Source organism: Chiloscyllium plagiosum, unplaced genomic scaffold, assembly GCF_037043375.1.
Source record: "Chiloscyllium plagiosum isolate Xiang-an unplaced genomic scaffold, Cpla_swu_hap1 HiC_scaffold_14, whole genome shotgun sequence".
Taxonomy (NCBI): Eukaryota; Metazoa; Chordata; class Chondrichthyes; order Orectolobiformes; family Hemiscylliidae; genus Chiloscyllium; species Chiloscyllium plagiosum.
Genome location: NW_028270152.1, coordinates 18,471,399 through 18,493,989, shown reverse-complemented (window position 1 = coordinate 18,493,989; position 22,591 = coordinate 18,471,399). Strand labels below are relative to the sequence as shown.

General features: G+C 41.7%; 1 protein-coding gene across 1 annotated transcript in view; it reads right to left on the bottom strand.

Annotated features, from left to right (window-relative positions):
* Nucleotides 1-22,591, bottom strand: part of LOC122558857 (RNA-binding protein 5-like) — a 52,239-nt gene that overhangs the window by 4,731 nt on the left and 24,917 nt on the right. The window contains exons 12-22 of the mRNA XM_087994102.1: nt 22,002-22,089; nt 21,488-21,568; nt 21,013-21,103; nt 20,142-20,215; nt 19,760-19,820; nt 19,579-19,670; nt 15,002-15,169; nt 13,908-14,054; nt 11,344-11,430; nt 6,630-6,821; nt 6,040-6,114 (exon numbers count right to left, since the gene is read on the bottom strand). Coding sequence (XP_087850228.1) covers nt 6,040-6,114; nt 6,630-6,821; nt 11,344-11,430; nt 13,908-14,054; nt 15,002-15,169; nt 19,579-19,670; nt 19,760-19,820; nt 20,142-20,215; nt 21,013-21,103; nt 21,488-21,568; nt 22,002-22,089 — 1,156 coding nt within the window. The remainder of the gene's footprint in view (nt 1-6,039; nt 6,115-6,629; nt 6,822-11,343; nt 11,431-13,907; nt 14,055-15,001; nt 15,170-19,578; nt 19,671-19,759; nt 19,821-20,141; nt 20,216-21,012; nt 21,104-21,487; nt 21,569-22,001; nt 22,090-22,591) is intronic.

The following is a 22,591-nucleotide window of genomic DNA, read 5'->3' as shown; positions in this document are numbered from 1 at the left end:
ATGAGCACCTAAATCAAGAAGGTATCAGAAATAACTGCCTAGCTTGTGGGCTAGGTATGATTACCAAAGGAAACTGGTAATGAGCAAGAGATCAGAATTGGACGAGTGAACAGGTAAGTGTTGTACAGTTTGAGGGGCTACAGAAATCAGGAGGGACAACAGCATGGAGTAATTTCACAAAGTCAAGAATTTCAAATCAAAGTGGCCCTAACCAACTTTGGTCAACCAACACACACTGGTGTAATGTGACTGTGTGCTTTAGGGAACAGATTGCAGATCTTGCAATTAAGAAATACAGAACTTGGAGAATGAGACACCAGGCAATAGATCACTGGAATATGCAAAGATGCATAAGTGTAACAACAGCACAGAATGAGACAGGCTAAAATGAGAAGGTGGAAGTAGATCATATTGATAATAGAAGCTCAGCTCAACGTGAAACATGACAAAATGTAAAGAGTTTCAGTTCAGCCTCAGAAAATGGAAAGGGAGAATGTGGCTGGAGAATGAAATATGTCTCAGAGACCAAACTGTCAATGGCTTTGGTATCACTGAATTTGATAAGATAATATTTCTCCCACAATTGATACTGGATCACACAAAAGCAACAAATACTGGAGACAATGGAAAAGAGAGAGATTGCGAGGTAAGCGTTGTCAACATACATATGAAATAGAACAGTGCAATATAGGCCCTTCGACCCCCGATGTTGCACAAACCCGTGAAACCAAACTAACCTACACTATTTCATTCTTGCTCATATGCCTATCCAATGACCATTTAAATGTCCTTAAAGTTGGCCAGTCGAGAGTGTGGTGCTGGAAAAGGAATGAGGCTTGTGGGCCTGAGAGATAAATGGGAAAGTTGGGGGAAGGTAGCTGAGAAAGTGATGGGTAGATGAAGGTAAGGAAGGTGGTGATAGGTGGAGGGGAGGGAGGGAGGGGGGGGGAGAGAAAATGAGGAAACTATTAAAGTCCACATTCATCCCGTGTGGTTGCAGGGTCCCAAGGCGTAAAATGGTGTTCTTCCTCCAGGCGTCGGGTGGTAACGGTTTGGCGATGGAGGTGGCCCAGGACCTGCATGCCCTTGACAGAACGGGAAGGGGAGTTGAAGTGTTCAACCATGGCAGTGGGGTTAGTCGGTGCGTTGTCCCAGAGATGTTCTCTGAAATGATCCGCAAGGCGACGTCCTGTCACCCTTATGTAGAGAAGACCACTGTACAATGGACACAGTAGATGACACTGGCAGAGGTATAGGTAAATTTATGTGAAATGTGGAAGGATCCTTTGGGGCCTTGGATGAAGGCAAGGGAATTGCAGGGGAGGAATTGGGAATAAGGAATGGCGTGGGAGGTATAGTCTAAGCAGCTGTGGGGGTCAGTGGGCTTATAGTAGATGTCCGTGGTTAATCTGTCGCCAGTCCTGTCCGTGATTGAAGGGTCCAGGAAGAGGAGGGAGGTTTCCAAGATGGTCCAGGGGAATTGGAGGTCAGGGTGGAAGGTTTTGGTAATGAACAGTACAACCTCCTCATGGGAGCACGTGGTGGCACAGATACAGTCATTGATATAGCGGAGGGATAGGTGGGAGGTGGTGCCAGTGTAATTGTGGAAGATGGACTGTTCCACGTACCCGACAAAGAGGTAGGCACAGCTGGGTCCCATGAAGGTGCCCATTGCTACCACTTTGGCTTGGAGGAAGTGGGAGGATTGGAAGGAGAAGTTGTTGAGGGTGAGGACCAGACCAGCCAGACAAACAAGTGTGTTGGTGGAAGGGTACTGGTTGAGACGGCATGACAGGAAGAAACCGAGTGCTTTGTGGCCTTTGTTGTGGCGGATTGGTGTTCAGGGTCTGGATGTCCATGGTGAAGATAAAGCATTGGGGGCCAGGGAAACAAACATCTTGGTGGTGGCAACAGGCATGGGTGGTGTCCCAAACATAGGTGGGAAGTTCCTGGACTAAGGGGAACAGGACAGTGTCAAAGTATGCAGAGATCCGTTCACTGGGACAGGCGCAGGCTGAGACATTGGGTCAACCAGGAAAGTCAAGTTTGTGAATCTTTCGTAGGAGATAGAATCAGGCAGTGCAGGGTTCACAGACAATGAGGGGAGTCCACTGCTGTTGCAAGCAGTGCTTTCCATGCCCCTACTACTGAGTAAAGAAATGACCTCTGACATCTGTCCTATATCTATCACCCCTCAATTTAAAGCTATGTCCCCCTCATGCTAGCCATCGCCATTTAGAGTCATAGAGATGTACAGCACAGAAACAGACCCTTCAGTCCAACTTATCCATGCTGACCGGATATCCCAACCAATCAAGTCCCAACTGAAGGGCCCATATCCCTCCAAACCCTTCCTATTCATATACCCATCCAGATGCCTTTTAAATGTTGCAATTGTTCTAGGCTCCACCACTTCCTCTGGTAACTCATTCCATACATGCACCACCCTCTGTGAAAAAGTTGCCCCTTAGGTCTTTTTTATCTTTTCCCTCACCCTAAAACTATGCCCTCTAGTTCTGGACTCCCACACACCAGGGAAAAAACCTTGTCTACTGATCCTATCCATGCCCCTCATGATTTTATAAACCTCTATTAGATCACCCCTCAGCATCAGACACTCCAAGGAAAACAGCCCCAGACTATTCAACCTCTCCATAAATCCTCTAACTCTGGCAACATCCTTGTAAAGCTTTTCTGAACCCTTTCAAGTTTCAAAGCATCTTTCCGATAGGAAGACCAGAATTGCATGCAATACAGAAGAACCTCTATTTTCCGAATATCTGATTATCCAAAGGAGATAGAGGTCCTGGTAGAAACATTACATCAAAGATGCATTTCCAACACTGATTGAGTCTTTTATTTACAGCAATTAAAAGTGAACTTGGCTTACTGAAATGCTGCCGAGAACAGTCCTGGACTGATGAGAGCCCAGGCACCGTCTCCAAATGACTGACATTCAACCCACTTGCTCTCTCCTGACACTTTGCCTGGAGTTCTACACAGGCATGTATCCTAAACTCCCCTTCCAGAGATAATTTCAACATTGCCCTGTGCAGGGCAAAGTTGGAACCTGTCAAAATGTGACAGTAAAAAGTTGAGTGTGCTCATGCTATTTGGAGACTCACTCTCCCAAAAGGCGGCGGCAGCAGTCTTGTTGTTGGTGTCCAGCTTGGCTGCCCTGGAGAGGGGGTGTTGGACAGAGTTGGGGGGGCGGGCAGGGGTTCACACAGTCTGCTCCTGCTTAGTCTCCTGAACAGGGATCAGACTTAACAGAAAACCAAGCCCCAGGTGAGGCACTGAATCAATTCACCGAATAATCAGACATCCGAACGAAACAGTGCCCACCGGTCTCATTCGGATAATCAAGGTTCCACTGTATTCCAAAAGTGGCCTAACCCATGTTCTGTACAGCTGCAATATAACCTCCCAACTCCTGTACTCAATGCTCTGACCAATAAAGGAAAGCATAACAAAAGCCATCTTTGCTTTCCTTTCTACCTGTGACTCCACTATGAGCCCGCACTCCAAGGTCTCTCTGTTCAGCATCACTCCTTAGGACCTTACCATGAAGTGTATAAGTCCTGCTAAGATTTGCTTTCCCAAAATGCAGCACCTCGCAGTTATCTAAATTAAGCTCCATCTGCCACTCCTCAACCCATTGGCCCATCTAACCAAGATCCAGTGTTCATCTGACGTAACCTTCTTCGCTGTCAACTACACCTCCAATTTTGGTGTCATCTGCAAACTCACTATCTCTCTTACGCTCACATCCAAATCATTTATATAAATGACAAATAGTGGTGGACCCAGCACCGATCCTCGTGGCACTCCACTGGTCACAGGCCTCCAGTCTGAAAAATAACACTCCTCCACCACCCTGTCTTCTACCCTTGAGCCAGTTCTTTATCCAAATGGCTAGTTCTCCCTTTATTCCAGGTGATGTAACCTTGCATGGGGAACCTTGTCAAACACCTTATTGAAGTCCATGTAGATCAAGTCCAACACTTTGCCCTCATCAATCCTCTTACTTCTTCAAAAACCTCAATCAAGTTTGAGAGAAATGATTTTCCACGCACAAAGCCATGTCGACTATGCCTAATCAGTCCTTGCCTTTCCAAATACATTTCTATCCTGTCTCTCAGGATTCCCTGCAACAACATGCCCACCACCGATGTCAGCCTCACTGGTCTGGATTTCCCTGGCTTGTCCTTACCACCTTAAATAGTGGTACCATGTTAGCCAACCTCCAGTCTTCCGGCACCTCACCTGTGACTATCGACAATATAAATATCTCAGCAAGGAGCCCCGTAATCACTTCCCTAGCTTCCCACAGAGTTCAAGGGTACACCTGATCAAGTCCTGGCGATTTATCCACTTATATGCATTTCAAGACATCCAGCACTTCCTCGTCTGTAATATGGACATTTTTCAAGATGTCACCACCTATTTCCTGACATTCTATATCTTCCATAACCTTCTCCACAGTAAACACTGATGCAAAATACCCATTTCATATCTCCCCCATCTCCCGTGGCTACACACAAAGTCCACCTTGATGATCTTGGGGGTCTTATTCTCTCCCTAGTTACTCTTTTGTCCTTAAGTATATTGTAAAAACCCTTTGGATTCCCCTTAATTCTATTTGCCACAGCTATCTCATGTCCTCTTTTTGACCTCCTGATTTCCCTCTTAAGTATACTCCTACTGCCTTTATACTTTAAGGCTTAGAACATAGAAAGGTAGAGCACAGAACAGGCTCTTTGGCCCACGATGTTGTGCCGAGGTTTAATCCTAAATGTACAATATAACAACTTAACCTACACACCCCTCAATTCACTACTATCCATGCGCATGTCCAGCAGTCACTTAAATGTCCCCAATGACTCTGTTTCCACCACCACAGCTGGCAACGCATAAAGAACCTACCTCTGACGTCTCCTTTATACGTTCCTCTTGATATCTTCAAACTATGACTCCTCGTACCAGTCAATCCTGCCCTGGGGAAGAGTCCCTGGCTATTGACCATTCAATCCTCTCATTATTTTGTACACCTCAATCAGGTCTCCTCTCTTCCTCCACTCCAGAGAGAAAAGTCTGAGCTTATTCAACCTTTCTTCATAAGACAAGCTCTCCAGACCGTCCTGATAAACCTTCTCATGGCCTTCTCCAAAACAACTGTATCTTTCCTATAGTAGGGCGACCAGAACCGAACACTATTTCAAATGTGGTCTCACCAGGGACTTGTAGAACTGTAGCAAAACCTCGCGACTCTTAAACTCTATTTCCCTGTTTACGAAAGCCAAAACACCATACGCTTTCTTAATAACCCTATCCACTTGAGTGGCAACTTTGAGGAATCTATGTACTTGCACACCCAGATTCCTCTGTTCCTCCACACTGCCAAGAATCCTCTCTTTAATCAAATATTCAGCATTCGCATTCGACCTTCCAAATTGCATCACTACGCATTTATCCAGGTTGAACTCTGCCTGCCATTTCTCAGCCCAGCTCTGCATCCTGTCTATGTCATGCTGCAGCAGCCCTCTATACTATTGATGACACCTCCAATCTTTGTCTCATCTGCAAATTTACTAACCCACCCCATAATCTCCTCATCCAAGTCATTTACAAAAACTACAAAGAGCAGAGGCCCAAGAATTGAGCCCTGCGGGACCCCACTCAACACTGACCCCAGGCAGAATACTGTCCATCCACAACCACTCTCTGCCTTCTGTCAGCCAGCCAATTCTGAATCCAGATAGCCAAATCTCCCTGTATCCCATACTTTCTGACTTTATAAATGAATGATTAATTCGATCTATCGGATCTTCACTGGACATTGCTTCCTTCTTTTTCTTAACCAAAATGCCAATTTTTTTTTTAAGTCATCCAGCATTCCCAACACCGACCAGCCTTTCCTTTAACCCTAACAGGATTAAGGAAATCTGACATGTTATTGGTTACTATCACTGAATGGTGGCAGCTGTATCAATTATCAGAGCTCTTTGCTTTAGTTGCTTGAATTGCAAGAGAACGTACTTCATTTTCTGATTTTTCTAATGCCTCAAGTTCCCGGTCAGACATTCTCGACCTTCTACGAATTTCCAAATTTTGCTGTAGGTAAAAAGAGAAAATATTTAATAATAGACTACAAATAAATGATAATTCGTTAAACGTAAAATAAAGCAATGTGAATTTATAGAACTTAAAATTAACTGCAGTGTATATGCAAGAACAATGCATTTTGCCAGTGTATACAGTTTCAAGTCTATGGCTTGTAGAGTTGTAAAGCAATTTTTTTTTAAAAACAGCCAACTTATTGTAGAATTTTGCATATCTGTTTTCCTTCCTATAACTATCTGTTAAGAACATAGTAATTTCCTTCATTCTTTGGTCTCAGATTCATTTCCAGTGCATCTTTTTGGGTACAAGTCAGAGTGGTGCATGATTTCTCATCATAGACCAATAGACCACAGACTACAGATCAAGTAAAATTATGTTCACAGACTCAATTTCAAAGGGGAACAATTTCAACTTGGAATTAATAAATGACAAAATAAAAATTCAGACAACTGAAATCTTATTGCTTTACTTTTGTAGAATGCACACATTAGCTTTGCTCTTATTACCCTGTGGAGGTCAGAGAGTTGCTGATGCCGAGTAAGTGCCTCTTTGTTAGGAAACTGTCTTCTGCACAGCAGACAGGCTATTTTGTTCCAATCTGTCAGCTTTTCTTCCAGTTCTTGGACTGTCTCTTGCTCCTCCTCTTCACTTTCTCCACTGTATGATGCTACAAGACCCTGTAGCGGACTGGATTTTCTCTATAAGATGGATATCAAGCTTCAGTCTGATACATGCATCTTTTAAGCCAACTGTTCCCATTTTAATTATTCAATGAACAGAGAAATGTCAAAAGATAATCAAGCACCACAAATGATACTTCAATATTAGCACAGAAGTACATCAAAAATGGAAAAGTAAAGAACAGTATAAATGTAAACTATTTTAACAAAAAAGGAAACGTAAACAACGAACTGTGCAATTTCTCAATATGGTCTTTAACCAGCAAAATTCCAGTCAATTCACACGAAATCTTGATACAACAGAAGCAGTTTTTAAAAAAAGAATCCCTACTGTGTGAAAAAAGGCCCTCCGGCCCAACAAATCCACACCAACTCTCCGGAGAGTATCCCACCCAGACCCATTCCCCTACATTTACCCCTACCTATCCTATGCTTCCCTGAACACTATGGGCAATTTAGCACAACCAATTCACCTAACCTGCACATCTTTGAACTGTGGGAGGAAACCCACGCAGATATGGGGAGAATGTGCAAACTCCACAGAGTCACCCAAGACTGGAATTGAACCCGGGTCCCTGGTACTGTGAGGCAGCAGTGCTAACCGCTGAGCCACTGTGCTGCCAGTTCGAGATCATTGAAGATTTCCAATTACATAAATCAATGATCGAAATTTATTCTTAAGGTTTGTACACTTCATAATTTTCACAAGTTTGTGAATACTAGAAATACTCTCAAGTAATGGTCAAATTTTGACTACTTTTTAATGTTAAATTTATAGGATCTACTATTACATAGACACTATTTTGAATGGCTGAAATTAATGCCCGTCAAAATTCATATCAATTAGACTTCTGCTCACGATTTCTAAACAAATACAGAAACAACTACAAATTATGGTAAAACTAGGAACGGAGCACAACAGTTGGCGGACTGGAACACCTGGAGTGGAGTGGGACTACTGGCAGATTGGAATCATCTTAAAATTATGTCCCCTTGTGATTGCCACTTTCATCCTAAGAAAAAGTCACCGACTATCCACTCTATCAATGCCTATCATTATTTTGTACACCTCTTTCAAGTCACCTCTCATTCTTCTTCGCTCCAATGAGAAAAGCCCAAGCTCCATCAACCTTTCTTCATAAAGCGTGTCCTCCAATCCAGGCAGCATCCAGATAAATCTCCTCTCTAAAGCTTCATCCCTAAAGCTTCCACATCTTTCCAACAATGAGGTCAGGATTGAACACTATATTCCAAGTGCGGTCTGACCACTGCTTTATAGAGCTACAGCAAAATCTTGCGGCTCTTAAAACTCAATCCCCCTGCTAATGAATGCCAACACACCATACTCCTTGTTAACACCTCTATCAACTTGGGTGGCAACTTTAAAGGGATCTATGGACACGGACCCCAAGATCCCTTTGTTCCTCTACACTGCCAAAAATCCTGCCTTTAATCTGCATTCAAATTCAACCTTCCAAAATGAATCACAATCACACTTGAGGTTGAACTCCACCTGCCACTTATCAGCCCAGTTCTGCATCCTGTCAACGTCCCGATGCAACCTACAACAGCCCTCCACACTATCCACAACTCCCAACATTTGTGCGACAGGCAAACTTACTAATCCACCATCCCACTTCCTCATCCAAGTCATTTATAAAAATCACAGTACAGGTCCTGGGACAGATCCCTGCGGAACACCACTGGTCACCAAGCTCCAGGCTGAATATTTTCTACTACCCTCTGTTTTCTATGGGCCAGCCAATTCCGTGTCCAGGCAGCTAGGTTTCCCTGTATACCATGCCTCCTTACTTTCTGCATGAGCCTACCATGGGTAATCTTATCAAAACTTAAAAATGCGTTGCTGGAAAAGCGCAGCAGGTCAGGCAGCATCAAAGGAACAGGAGAATCGACATTTTGGGCATAAGCCCTTCCTCGGGTTTATGCCCGAAACGTCGATTCTCCTGTTCCTTTGATGCTGCCTGACCTGCTGCGCTTTTCCAGCAACACATTTTTAAGCTCTGATCTCCAGCATCTGCAGTCCTCACTTTCTCCTAATCTTATCAAAAGCCTTACTAAAATTCACATACACTGCATCCACTGCTCCACTTTCAATGTGTTTGTTCACACTCTCAAAAAATTCAACAACGCTTGTAAGGTATGACTTGTGCCTCTCAATGCCATGCTGACTACCTCTAATCAAACTATGGCTTTCCAAATTATCCTGTCTCTCAACACTTGCCAATAATTTACCCACCACTGACATAAGTCTGACTGGTCTGTAATTCCCAGGAATATCCCGATTCCCTTTCTTGAACAAGGGAACATTTACCACCTTCCAAACATCTGGCACTACTCCAGTGGACATTGAAGACACAAAGATCATTGCCAAATCTCATTCCTCGCTTCCTGCAGTAACCTTGGGTATATCTCATCTGGCCCAGGGGACGTATCCTCACGTTTTTCAAAATTTTCAGCACATCGTCCTTCTTAACATCAACGCGTTTGAGCATAATCAGCCTGATTCACACTGTTCTCACAAACCACAAGGTCCCTCTCAGTTGTGAACACTGAAGTAATTATTAAGGACCTCTCCAACCTCCTCAGACTCCAGGCACAAGTTGACTTCACTATTCCTGATTGGACCTACCCTCACTCTGGCCTTTAGTTCCTCACATAAGTGTGGAACATCTCAGAGTTTTCCTTAATCTTCCCCGCTAATGCTTTATCATGCCACCTTCGAGTTTTCTTAAGTCCATTCTTCAGTTCCTTCCTGGCTACCATGTAACCCTCTACAGAGCCCCATCTGATCCCTGCCTCAAACCTAAGCAAGCTTCCTTCTTCCATTGACTAGATGTTCCACATCCCTTGTCACTCAAGGTTCTTTCAACCTACCATCCCTTCCTTGCCTCAATGGATAAACCTGTCCAGCACCATCAGCAAGTGCATCCTAAACAGCCTCCACATTTGTTGCACATTTCAGAGAACATGCGTTCCCAATTTAGGAGACCCAGTTCCTGCGTAACAGCAAGGTAATTACCTGCCCACCCGCCCCCCCCACCCCAATTAAATACTTTCCCATACTGTCTGCTCCTATCCCTCTCCATAAAGATCAGGAAGCTGTAATCACTATCACTGAACTGCGCTTCCAATGAGAAATCAGACACCTGGCAAGGTTCGCTGCCAAGCACCAAACCAAACATGGCCTTCCCTGTAGTCGGCCTATCTACGTATCGAATCAGGACCCCTTCCTGGACACCTGACAAAAACTCCTTATTTGAACTAAGGAGGTTCCAATCAATATTAGGAAATTAAAGTAACCATTGCAACAACCCTGTTACTTCTGCACCTTTCCAAAATGTGCCTCCCAATCTGCTCGCCGTCTCTGTTGCTACTGGCGAGTCTGTAGAAATCTCCCAAAGTGACTGCTTCTTTCCTGTTTCTGACTTCCACCCACACTGACTTAGTAGACAAACCTTCCTCGATGAGCTCCATTTCTGCAGCTGTGATACTATTATTGATTAGCACTGGCACTCCATCTTTTACCTACTCCTGTATACAGAGGAACCTCGATTATCTGAATATCAGATTATCTGACGGGGATCTCAAGGTCCCGATAGAAACATTAGGTCAAAGAGCTATTTCAACCCTGATCGCATCTTTTGTTTACAGGTACAATGATTAAAAACAAACTCGGTTCACTAAAATGCTGCCGAGAGCAGTCCTGGACAGTCCATGCACCGTCTCTAAATGACTGACCTCTCACTTTCCCTGGAGTTCTACATGGGGTGAAACCTAACACCCCCCCCCACGTGGATAGGGATGCGGGGGGGGAGGGGGGAGAAGGTTGGACGGGGTTGGGGGTGGGAGCGGACAGGGTCTTGCGTGCAGAGTGCTGCTGCCTCGTCTCCTGAATGGGGAGCAGACTTCACAGAAAACTGAGCCTCAGAGGAAATGATCAATTATCAGAACAAAATAGTGCCCGCCCATCTCGTTCAGATTATCGTGGTTCCTGTGTACACGGTATTACAAGTTACACTTTGCAAATTGATAGCTACACACTAGTGGTTAAAAGGAAACAACACAAATAAAAGCTGAAGTATTATACATGTGGACAGAAGCAGTTTTGAAGAATGGTCAGATTGGTTTCAAACCATTGACTCTTTCTCTCACCATGTTTCTCCAGCACTTATTTTTATAAAGGAAATCTCAAAAATCTTTCAAACTGATACTTCACTTCTATAACTACTATCCAGCTCAAACTCAAATTTCAGCTGGTTTCAGACACAGCCAGAGCAGTGCATGATTGTCCTTCAATACTTTGTATTTCTGATGCTTCTCCATGACTATCATCACAGAAATAATGAAAATCAAAGATACTACCCTGCTCCAAAGAAATGGAGTACTTAGCAGAACTAGCAACAATAGAGGGCTACAAAATATTTTAAGTCAATCACGAAACTCCAGCCTGGAAAAGTGGAAGCTTGAAGAATTAGAAAGGAGGAAACAATATTGAGACTTGAAAGAAAGACATTCAAACCTTTAGTGGACTTTCTTCATCATCTCGTAGGTGTTCCACTAAACCACTGAACGGTTCAAGTACCATTGGCTGCCGTTCCATCATCCCCTGCAACAGACACATTAAACATTAATTTAAATATTGCATCTTTGAAAAATAATTAAGATGAAGTCAGAAGCTATGGACATTTTGGAACATAATGCGGCTGCATACATAAGTTTCGAGCCTGGATGTTGCCTGGTCTGAGGGAAGGTCTTATGAGGAAAGGCTGAGACACTTGGGTCTCTCTCATTGGAGATATGGCAGCTAAGAGGGGATTTGATAAAGACATAGAAGATGATCAGAGGATTAAATAGGGTAGACTGTGAAAGTCTTTTTCCGAGGATGATGTCATCAGCTTATATGAGGGGCATAGCTACAAAATGAAGGGTGATAAAGATTTAAGACAGATGTCAGGGGCAGGTTCTTTACTCAGAGTGGTAAGGGTGTGGAATGCCCTGCCTCCTAATGTAATTAACAATCTTTGGATAAACACATGGATGATGATGGGATAGGCTTAGATTAGGTCACAGGTCGGCACAATATTGAGGGCCGAAGGGCCTGTTCTGCGCTGCATTGTTCGATGCTCTATGTTTTTGTAGCAACTTCTGTAATTACTTAGCATTGGCCACTAGCGATTCCCAATAAAGTAGTATACAAATTACAACACAATCAGGGTGTTCCTCCCACAGTCAGGCCATCCAAAACCTTGTACATTTAAGCTTGCATTTATGTTCCTGTATTCTAGATCTCTCACCTTGGTTCCAAAACATTGCATTCTTCATAATTTTAAAAGATCTTTATCAGATCATGTAATATCTTCTGTTATAGCAAAGACAATCAATTTTTCTTCGCAAATGATCAGAATGGGCAGTTTTAGTGAATCTGTGCTCCACTGCATCAACATCTTTTCTCTAGTACATTGTCCAAAAGATCAGAATATTCATATGAAAATTGTATAAAGATTTTATACAATTATTATATCTTGACTTGTAAAAGAAAGTACTCCATCATCACTTTATGGTCTTACCTATGAGACACTGCATATGAAAACAAACTCAAAGTCCTAACATCTGAGATCCCACACCATCCAGCCTCTCCCCTAAATGAAAAATGGACCACCTCACTTTATTGTGTTGAACAACAACATTCATTTGCCTAAATCAAACACTATATCAACATCTCCTTGCCACTTCCTTTAGTACTCAGTATTAGTTATGGGTCATATCTAACAATCACGAACAAGGGACCACCATCTCGATCCAAATCCAAGTCATGAATGCAGTGAACAACAGAGCTAGCCAATACAGTGGTATTGTACACTAACTTTTGACATGTTCTCCCAGTTTTATATTATCCTTGTTAGCACAAAGGCTTTCTGAAAGATAATTTGCATGTCCATTCAAATACCCCCACTGTATCCATTAGCTTAAGAATCTAATGAGGCGATTTGGCATAACTGCTCTTTCTAAAATCAGCGTTATCTGCTGCATCAAATTATTTCCTTCTGTTCAAACAGATAGCTTGATTTTATTTTTAAATTCCATGATTGAAGATGGCAACATTTCCCCAAACTAGCTGACGAGTAATTTCCAATGATTCAATAACCTTGAAAATGGCTATTAGAATAACCATTCTCCCCTACTCCATACATTAGGCGTGAGGCCTTCAGATCCGGAGACCCACTCAAACATAAGTATGACATTTGCAGAGCCATTAAGACAGGCAAGGACCAATACCGATCCAAACCAGAGACCCAGACGGACACCGGCGACTATGGAAAGGACTGAATGACATCACAGATTCTAAAGAGATAGTCCAAGATAACAGACAATGACACAACCCTTCCAGATTGTCTCAATGCCTATATTTGCTTTGAGCAGAATTTCAGTGGAGAGATATCACCTATTCCGATGTCCTGACAAACCTATCCCAACAGTCACTGCAACATTCGCCTGTACCTGTGTTTTTGTTTTTGCAGCTGTTTACCTATTATTTCCGTATCTATGCTGCTTAACTCTGATTTACCTGTATTGCTCACAAGACAAAGCTTTTCTCTGAGCCTCGGTACACGTGACAATATATTCAGTTCAATTAATTATTTACAATTAGACTCCAAATTATCATTTGCTGCACTTGCACTATTTCTCACCAGATTTCAAGATATCCATAGATATCCTGCTAATTTGCAGACCTTTGTGTATTTATATTATAATTTATATTCACAATATTTCTGATCTAGTTTTAAGTTTAGGATTTACCTCAAGTTTCTCTTTTGTAAACAGAAAGCATAGTACTGAGGCTTCAGTTAATCCTCCGACCCCATTTAGTAGTTCTTTTTACAATATATACAGAAAGGTTCAGCTTTTATTTTGAGATTCCGCCATCATTCACCTTATCCTTTTTCAGCTCTTTCAGTGTCCTCTTTTAGTTAATAGCAAAATACATTAGCACCCAAGTTACAGCCTTGTCCAAATATTATCCAGGCAATCACCTGGTGTGTGGTTTAGTATTCCATCCATTTCCAATTTGTAAATTCCACATACCCTTTTCTCAAACAAAGCAAATCCTGCATCAGCTGCTGCAGATTCTCTCCTCTCCTCTTCTTTAGATGCAATCATCTGCAAAGCACTTTTGACGTTATCTTTCTGTTTATTTAGACTCTTAGCCCATCGTTCCATGTCTTTGGCGATCTACAGGTGAAAAGAAAACAAAACTCTTCATAAGTGGGCCACTTTTCTTTCCATGTGTCCAAACAGAGTAATGACATAGTCACTGCCCAAGTACCATGCACCAAACTTCTTGAGTTTTAACATTTTAAGATGAGGAATTCCCCACAAGAAATAAACAAAGTAAACATCATTCTGCTGATTACTCCATCTTCCAGTAACATTTCTATTGTGTCAGTAGGTCATTCAGCCCCTCAACCCATTCTGCCATTCAACAAAATTACAGCTGACCTGATTGTAAGCTCAAATTCATATTCTGACCCGATAACCTTTGAACTCTTTTGCTTACCAAGAGTATACATACCTCTGCTTCCACCACCCTTCCAAGAAGAGATTTCCAAAGACTCAAAATCTTCAAAACTGTCTTTTCCTCATCCATTTTACCTGATTTTTATACATTGACCCTTTTTACTAGATTCTCCCATATGAGGAAACATCGTCTACACACCTACCCTGTCGGGATCATTCAAGATTTTGTTTCAATCAAGTAATTTCTTTCTCTTTTGTACTCTAGTGGATAAAAGCCTAGCCTGTATAAATGTTTCCTGAGAAGACAACCTGCCCATTCCAGGTATTGATGTAGTTAACTGTCTCTGAACTACATAGATCCTTAAGTAAGGTAACCAACACAGCAAACAATACTCCAGATGCAGTCTCAATAGCGCCCTATACAATTGAAACATAACAGATATATTCAATTTCCTTCATGACAAATGATACCATTCCATTAGTTTTTTAATATATGGATACAGCAAGTAATTTAATCTTTTGCTATGTATGCTTGAAGGTACCCAGACCGTATGTGAAACTTGCAATCTCTTACCCCTTTTAAAACACTTTCCTTCCAAAATAGACAAGGAGGAGGAGGGGGGAACTAATTCATGTTCACAAGTTATCCACAAAATTCTCACCTGTTGAGCTGTCCTGCTCTTTGGTTTTTCCTTCTTTTCTTTCCCCTCTTTACTTTTAGTCCCACTGGTTGTTTTGCTTTGCTGTGCAGTTTGATCTGGGGCAGGCAAATAAGTCTGTTTCTCTCCATCCCAATACATGTACTGCTGAGTCTGTGGGTTATAATAGTACTGGAACAAAATATTTAAAAAGTGCATTACTACCTTCCAATATACAAGTGACTCAGTGTAATGTTTAACATTTAATTTCATTATTTTTTGTTTACCAACCTGCTTAAATCCAAATATGTAACCAAGGTCTGAGCTCGAACTGAACACTTATCAAGTTAGGACGGGTAGCGTTACTTAATGGATTTTACAAAATGAATGACCCCAGCGATCACATGACCCTTAGTTTGTTTGTTATCTCAACACCCCCCTCCCCCAGTCTCATTCCTGTTCCAATGTATCTGACAGGGATAGTTTTTTTTGTTACAGACCAAGATTTTGACAATGTCAGATATGTCAAACAGAAGATGTCCCCTTTTAACCTTCAACAAAATAGAACATCTTTGTGAAAAAAAACAAAACTTTGGAGATCTGAGAAACAGCACTATGATATATCCCGATCCTGGAAGTTACTCTGCTTCCTGAAACAGATTTATTTATCTGTGAACTGCATCTCAGTTAGAATTGGTGCAACACTTGCAAGCTATCCATGAAGAAGCATCAGAGATATTAGACATGTTTCTGTGCTGTGTGATCATCAAAAGAAAGACTTGTCCATTAAATCTTATACTCCTATCCGTGCCTAGATGCAGCAAAACAATGATGATATTAGGACTTGGGCTGGCCTGAAGTAACATTTTCACAATAATGCCGCACAAGCACGAAGGTAACGATTAAAAAGAGAATCTAACTATCTATCCTTGATGTTCTATGGCATTGCTATCACTGAATCCCCACTATCAGCATCCTGGAATTACCTCCATTGACCATAAACCGAATTGCACATACAAATATTGTGGTGGGCATCCTTGCAGTATAATGGTAATGTCCCTAACCCTAAGCCAGCAGACCCAGGTTCAAGTCCCACCTGTTCTAGATGTGTGAAACAACATCTGACCAGGTTGATTACAAAATATCCATAAATACATTGGCTACAAAAGCAAAACAGTGCTTTTGAATTAAACACTGAAGAACCTGTTTTCCCTACCCACCACGAGTCAGAACTGTGCTAGAATATTCAAATTGCCTGGATGAACATAATTCAAACCACACAAAGCTTGATATGATCCATGACAAAATAGCCAACTAACTAGCATCCATCCATGGCAAACATTCACTTTCTCCAACAGTGTCGCAGAGTAGCAGCAGATATCATCTAAGAGGCACTGCTTACCAAGCCACCTTCAACACCACCTTCCAGATTGGAGACCTCAACCAACTAGGACAAAGTCAGAAGATGCACAGGAACTTCAGCACTTGCAAGATAGTCTCCAAACTACATACTATTCTGACTTAGACCTACATTATTTCTTTATAGACCTGGAAACCCCTTCCTCACCATCATTATGCACAGACATTAAACTACATGGAATGCAGTATTTCAAGCTGCCGACTCATCACAACCTTCTGAAGAGCAACAAATGCTGACTTTACCAATAACAATCCCATGAATTTAAGGGGAGGACAGCCCAGTTTAAGAGATCCAGATAATTATCTGGGGATCTAGGTTCAAATCCCGCTGTGGCAGATGGTGGAATACGAATTCAATAAAAAAAACTGGAATCAAGAGTTTAATGATAACCATGAAACCATTGTAGTTTGTTGGAAAAACCCACAAATGATTTTTCGGGAAGGAAAATGTCATCCTAACTTGGCTGATATGTGACTCCAGAACCACAGCAATGGGGTTGACTCTTAACTGCCCGCTTAGCAATTAGAAATAGGCAATAATGCTGGCCTCAGCAGCAAGACCCTCGTCCCACGAGTTTAAAGAATTCAAAAAAAAGGATATCACAGTACAAAATAAAAATCAACAACCTTTTAACTTAAAATTCAGCAATTGAACCTGCTGCTTCAACATTCAGAAAATCAAACCCATATTTTAAATTTGAACATAGTTCATTGAGTCAAGGTGAATTTGACCTTTTACAAACTATTTTAAGCTCTGCTTAAAAATGACATTGACATTAAGTAAATCTATGACATTACCAGTTATTAACTGGTTTAAAAAAGAAAACAGCCTTTCAAGGTAGCCAGTGGGCCTTTTAGAGTCACAGAGTCAGATGTACAGCACGGAAACAGACCCTCCAGTCCAGCTCGTCCATGCTGACCAGATAGCCTAAGCTAATCTAGTCCCACTTGCCAGCACTTGGCCCATATCCCGCTAAACCGTTCCCATTCAGATACCTTTTAAACATTGTAATTGTCCCAGCCCCTAACATTTCCTCCAGCAACTCATTCCATACACGCACTATCCTCTGCATGAAAATGTTGCCCCTTAGATCCCTTTTAAATCTTTCCCTATGTCCTCTAGCTCTGGACTTCTCCACCCCAGGGAAAAGACCTTGTCTATTCACCCTATCCATGACCTTCATGATTTTATAAACCTCCATAAAGTCACCCCTCACCATCCCACGCTCCAGGGAAAACAGCCCCAGCCTATTCAGCCTCTCCACATTGGAACTGAATGTCTCTCAGGGCTCTTAACTTGTTTTGCTCTGACTTTGCTCCTACACGGATGTTGACAGTATCGCAGTCTGGCCTTGGCTTTTTGTGTATTGCTACTTCATCTAGATCTTTGAAGCTCACAATGTCATAGAGATGTACAGCATGAAAACAGACCCTTCAGTCCAACCCGACCATGCCAACCAGATATCACAACCCAAACTGGTCCCACTTGCCAGCACCCGGCCCATATCCCTCCAAACCCTTCCTATTCGTATACCCATCCAAATGCCTCTTAAATGTTGCAATTGTACCAGCCTCCACCACTTCTTCTGGCAGCTCATTCCATACATGTACCACCCTCTGCATGAAAAGGTTGCCCTTGGGTCTTTCCCCTACCTCCCTAAACCTATGCCCTCTAGTTCTGGACTCCTCCACCCCACGGAAAATACCATGTCTATTGACCCTATCCATGCCCCTCAATTTTGTAAACCTCTAAGGTCACCCCTCATCCTCCGACGCTCCAGGGAAAACAGCCACAGCCTGTTCAGTCTTTCCCTATAGCTCAAATCCTCCAACCCTGGCAACATCCTTGTAAATCTTTTCTGAACCCTTTCAAGTTTCACAGCATTTTTCTGATAGGAAGGAGACCAGAACTGCACACAATATTCCAACAGTGGCCTAACCAATGTCCTGTACAGTCGCAACATGACCTCCCAACTCCTGTACTCAATACTCTGCCCAATAAAGGAAGGCATACCAAACACCTTCTTCACGATCCTATCTACCTGCGACTCCACTTTCAAGGAGCTGTGAACTTGCACTCCAAGGTCTCTTTGTTCAGCAACACTCCCGAGGACCTTACCATTAAGTGTGTAAGTCCTGCTAAGATTTGCTTTCCCAAAATGCAGCACCTCGCATTTATCTGAATTAAATTCCATCTACCACTTCTCAGCCCATTGGCCCATCTGGTCCAGATCCTGTTGTAATCTGAGGTAACCCTCTTCGCTGTCCACTACACCTCCAATTTTGGTGTCATCTGCAAACTTACTAACTGTACCTCTTATGCTCACATCCAAATCATTTATGTTAATGACAAAAAGTAGAGGACCCGGCACCCATCCTTGTGGCACTCCACTGGTCACAGGCCTCCAGTCTGAAAAACAACCCTCCACCACCACCCTGTCTTCTACCTTTGAGCCAGTTCTGTATCCAAATGGCTAGTTCTCCCTTTATTCCATGAGATCTATCCTTGCTAATCAGTCTCAAATGCCTGATTGAAGTCACATCTTCTGCTCTGCCCTAATCAAATTTCTTTGTTACTTCTTCAAAAAACTCAATCAAGTTTGTCCTTAATGTATTGGTAAAAACCCTTTGGATTCTTCTTAACTCTATTTGCCAAAGCTATCTCATGTCCCCTTTTTGCCCTACTGATTTCAGTTTGAAGGTTTCAGATGACAAGTGCATATTGGGACAAAAGAGAAAAGAGCTCAATGGTGAAGCTACAGAAGTTACATTGGGTGATGTTAAAAACTTTATTTGTGAATGAGGAAAATTTCCTGACATGACCTTTTTAGCTGTTTAAGTATTGCTGACTTAAGGACTATGGTAACAAAATCTTGTTTTATCATTGTTTTTGAGGTCAAAACAAACAGTTTACGAGATCCTAAAATTTGCAGACCACAAAGAATAGAAAGCTTTAAGTCATCTTAATAAAACAGTCAATTCATTAGAGGAAGAACAAAAATATTTAAGCATTTCAACAACCAGGATGACACATTCACTAATTTAGTTTAAACATTTGATTGAGCCAATTAAGCAGTCAATGATGCTGGTGGCTCTACACATCCGAGCCTCAGTCATTGACAAAATGCTGATTTCAATGCATCAGAACAGTTTTTACATTTTTACTGCTTACACATATATACCTGGGAATTTGGGTCATAGTAGAATCCAGTCTGTGCATCATAGTAAAATCCAGATGATTCATCATATTGGTAAGTTGATACATCTGGTACAGCTGGAACAGAAACAAAGCAACCTAGTTGAAAAGTAATTCAATAAACCGCCAAAGTATTTAGCAAAAACCAATCTGGGCAAAGTACTCACGATAGCTTGAATCCTTGGACTCTGTGGTAACATCAGATGGAGTGGTGTCTGTAGTTTGTGTCTATTTTAAAGGTATTAAGAAAATTCCAGTCAATACTGATAATACTGCATACAATATGAATAGTTAGCACGATATCCAAATTTCCCTAGTCTCAACCATTCACTCAGGCATAAAGAGCAAGTGCAGAACATCTGGCTAAGACAAGCTTGGGGTAGGGGAAAATGAGACCACATACACTAGAAATTATCTGGATAGTCCAAATGAGATCAGCAAATCACTTTGGGACTGACTAAGTGAACTGAAGAATCTTTTTGTATGATCTGATGTGCAGTAGCTTCAAAAAGCCATAACGCAGGAGAATACTGAACATTTCCAACATACCTCAGATTGATTCTGTGACTGATAGGACTGACCATCTTGGGAAACGGTTGCAGATTTAGCAACCATAGGAGGAGCTGTTTAAGAAAAAAAGGGAAATATATTGAGGAATAAGGTGGTAAGTGTTGTCAAAATTCGTCAATGTAATTATGTAGGTCAAAGAAATGCTGCAATCATTATTCTACACAATCCGATATATTTTAGTAACCCAATTACATGATGCAGTTTGTTCCCTAACCATTCCATAATAAGTGTCAAACTCACTCTAATAAGGCAAAGTTTATCCATTTGCTCAGTCAGCAAACAAGTTTGCAATTTATGATTACAGAAGCAAGCTGTCTGTAAACAGAGTCAGTTACTGCGTTGGTGAGAAACAACATTCCACTGTAAGAGAGAAAGCGAGCGTTGCGTGTGTGCAAAAGACACAAAGTACTAACAGAATTAACAAACGTTAGAATGAAGATAACCTAAAAATATTATGTATGGATGCAGAAGATGGGAGAAAAAATGTGGAACAAAGAATAAAGTACAATACTGACAAAGAGAGAACAGAGGAATTGTAAACTTGAAAAAATGCTCCACAGGCCAAACAGCAACTATTTCACTGTGACAAGGTGGGGCGGCACAGATGTCCTGTAAACCAAATGGTAAGCCTCAAATCTGTACCAATACCAAAACAATCTGTTGCCCAGTTTCAGCATGGAGCAATATTAAATGCATTTCAGGCAATTTCTCACAAGAAACAAAGGGAAGTAGACAGCCAAAGTTGCTCCATGTTGATCTGATACATCCAAAGGTTCCCTGGCTGCAGGCTTGCAGCAAACACATAAGTACAAAGCTCAAGAAACATTCCACACATAGGGAAGACACCCACCTGAAATTACTGCAGGTGTTTGGTATACTGCCAATCCTTGTTGGGTGGAATCTGCAGAGCCACTTTGTCCATAATCTTGTGAATATGCCATCTAAAGCAGATACAAAAACAAAACTTTCACTTTGACTGGACATTACTGATTTCACCCAGGTTTATTCTTATTGTATTGGTACAAGTTACTCAGTTGTTTGTTTCCACTGTGATGCTCTATACCCAGTACAGGGTGCACACAGGGAAAGTGAAAAATCTTGCCACCCAAAATTTCTGTGCATCAAATGTGAAGCATTTTGAAAACCAGGGGTGTACATGTATAAATACAGCATCAAAATAGTGATATATTTTACTTTCAAAGAGCCATACTTTTATTTATTTGAGCATGGATAGTATCCACTATTCAAGCCATACATAAATTTCACACAAGTTACAATACTCTAGAACTAGACACTTCAACATATCCTTTTTCACTTCAACATACTTGATCGTATTGATTGTAGCCATCCTGTCCAGGTTGAAAGTAGCTATAGTCAATGTTGCCATCTTCCGATCCTTGTCCCACCTGCAACAATTAAAAATCGTTGGCTAACACTCAAATTACACTCCCAACCACCAGGCAGTGGCTACATAAGAAAGATGAGAAATGATCGGGTTCGGCTGAAATAAATCACTGGATATCAATAATCTAGCAGTATCCAGTATCGATCAGCTGTAGAGAACAGCACAGCCAAGAGAACACAAGGACACTGTGTGCTTTGGTAATCTTCTTTCTGCTCAGAACTCAGGAGAACAGTAAAAAAAACTGGAAAAAAATCCAGTGGTCTTTACATGACATAGGAACATTTTACAACATAATGCAATATGTAATTATAATAATCAAACCAAGGAGGCAGATTTAAATGTGGTTAAGTAGATCAAAGCCGCTGTTGGCACATTATTGAGCAAAACGAGAGAGTAGACTGCACACCGTAGAGGAAAACCACAAAAATTGTTACCTGGCTTGACGACCACTGGGCTGCCGCAATAGCTGTGATCGCAACAGTTGACGAACTGATCTTATTACCATCAGAAAGGATATGGTCCCTAAGATAAACAGTTAATTGTGGATTGATGAGGACTTCAGAATCAGTTCAGAATCAATTAATTTATATTTAACTTCGAAAGATGGAAAAGCCCATAGAAGATCACCAGTTAATTTTCAGTCCTTTTGACTGCTGCAGAAATCAGAAGAATGGGACAGCATCAAAGGAGGAACAACATTATTAAAATTATGGGTGGATGTGAGAAGAGGTATAGATAGCAACTATGCAGATGACTCCAAAATTGGAAGTACAGTGGACAGTGAAGAAGGTTACCTCAGATTACAATGGGATCTTGATCAGATGGGCCAATGGGCTGAGAAGTGGCAGATGGAGTTTAATTTAGATAAATGTGAGGTGCCGCATTTTGGGAAAGCAAATCTTAGCAGGACTCATACACTTAATGGTATGGTCCTAGGGAGCATTGCTGAAAAAAAGAGCCCTTGGAGTGCAGTTTATATCTCCTCGAAAGTAGAGTCGCAGGTAGATAGGATAGTGAAGGCAGC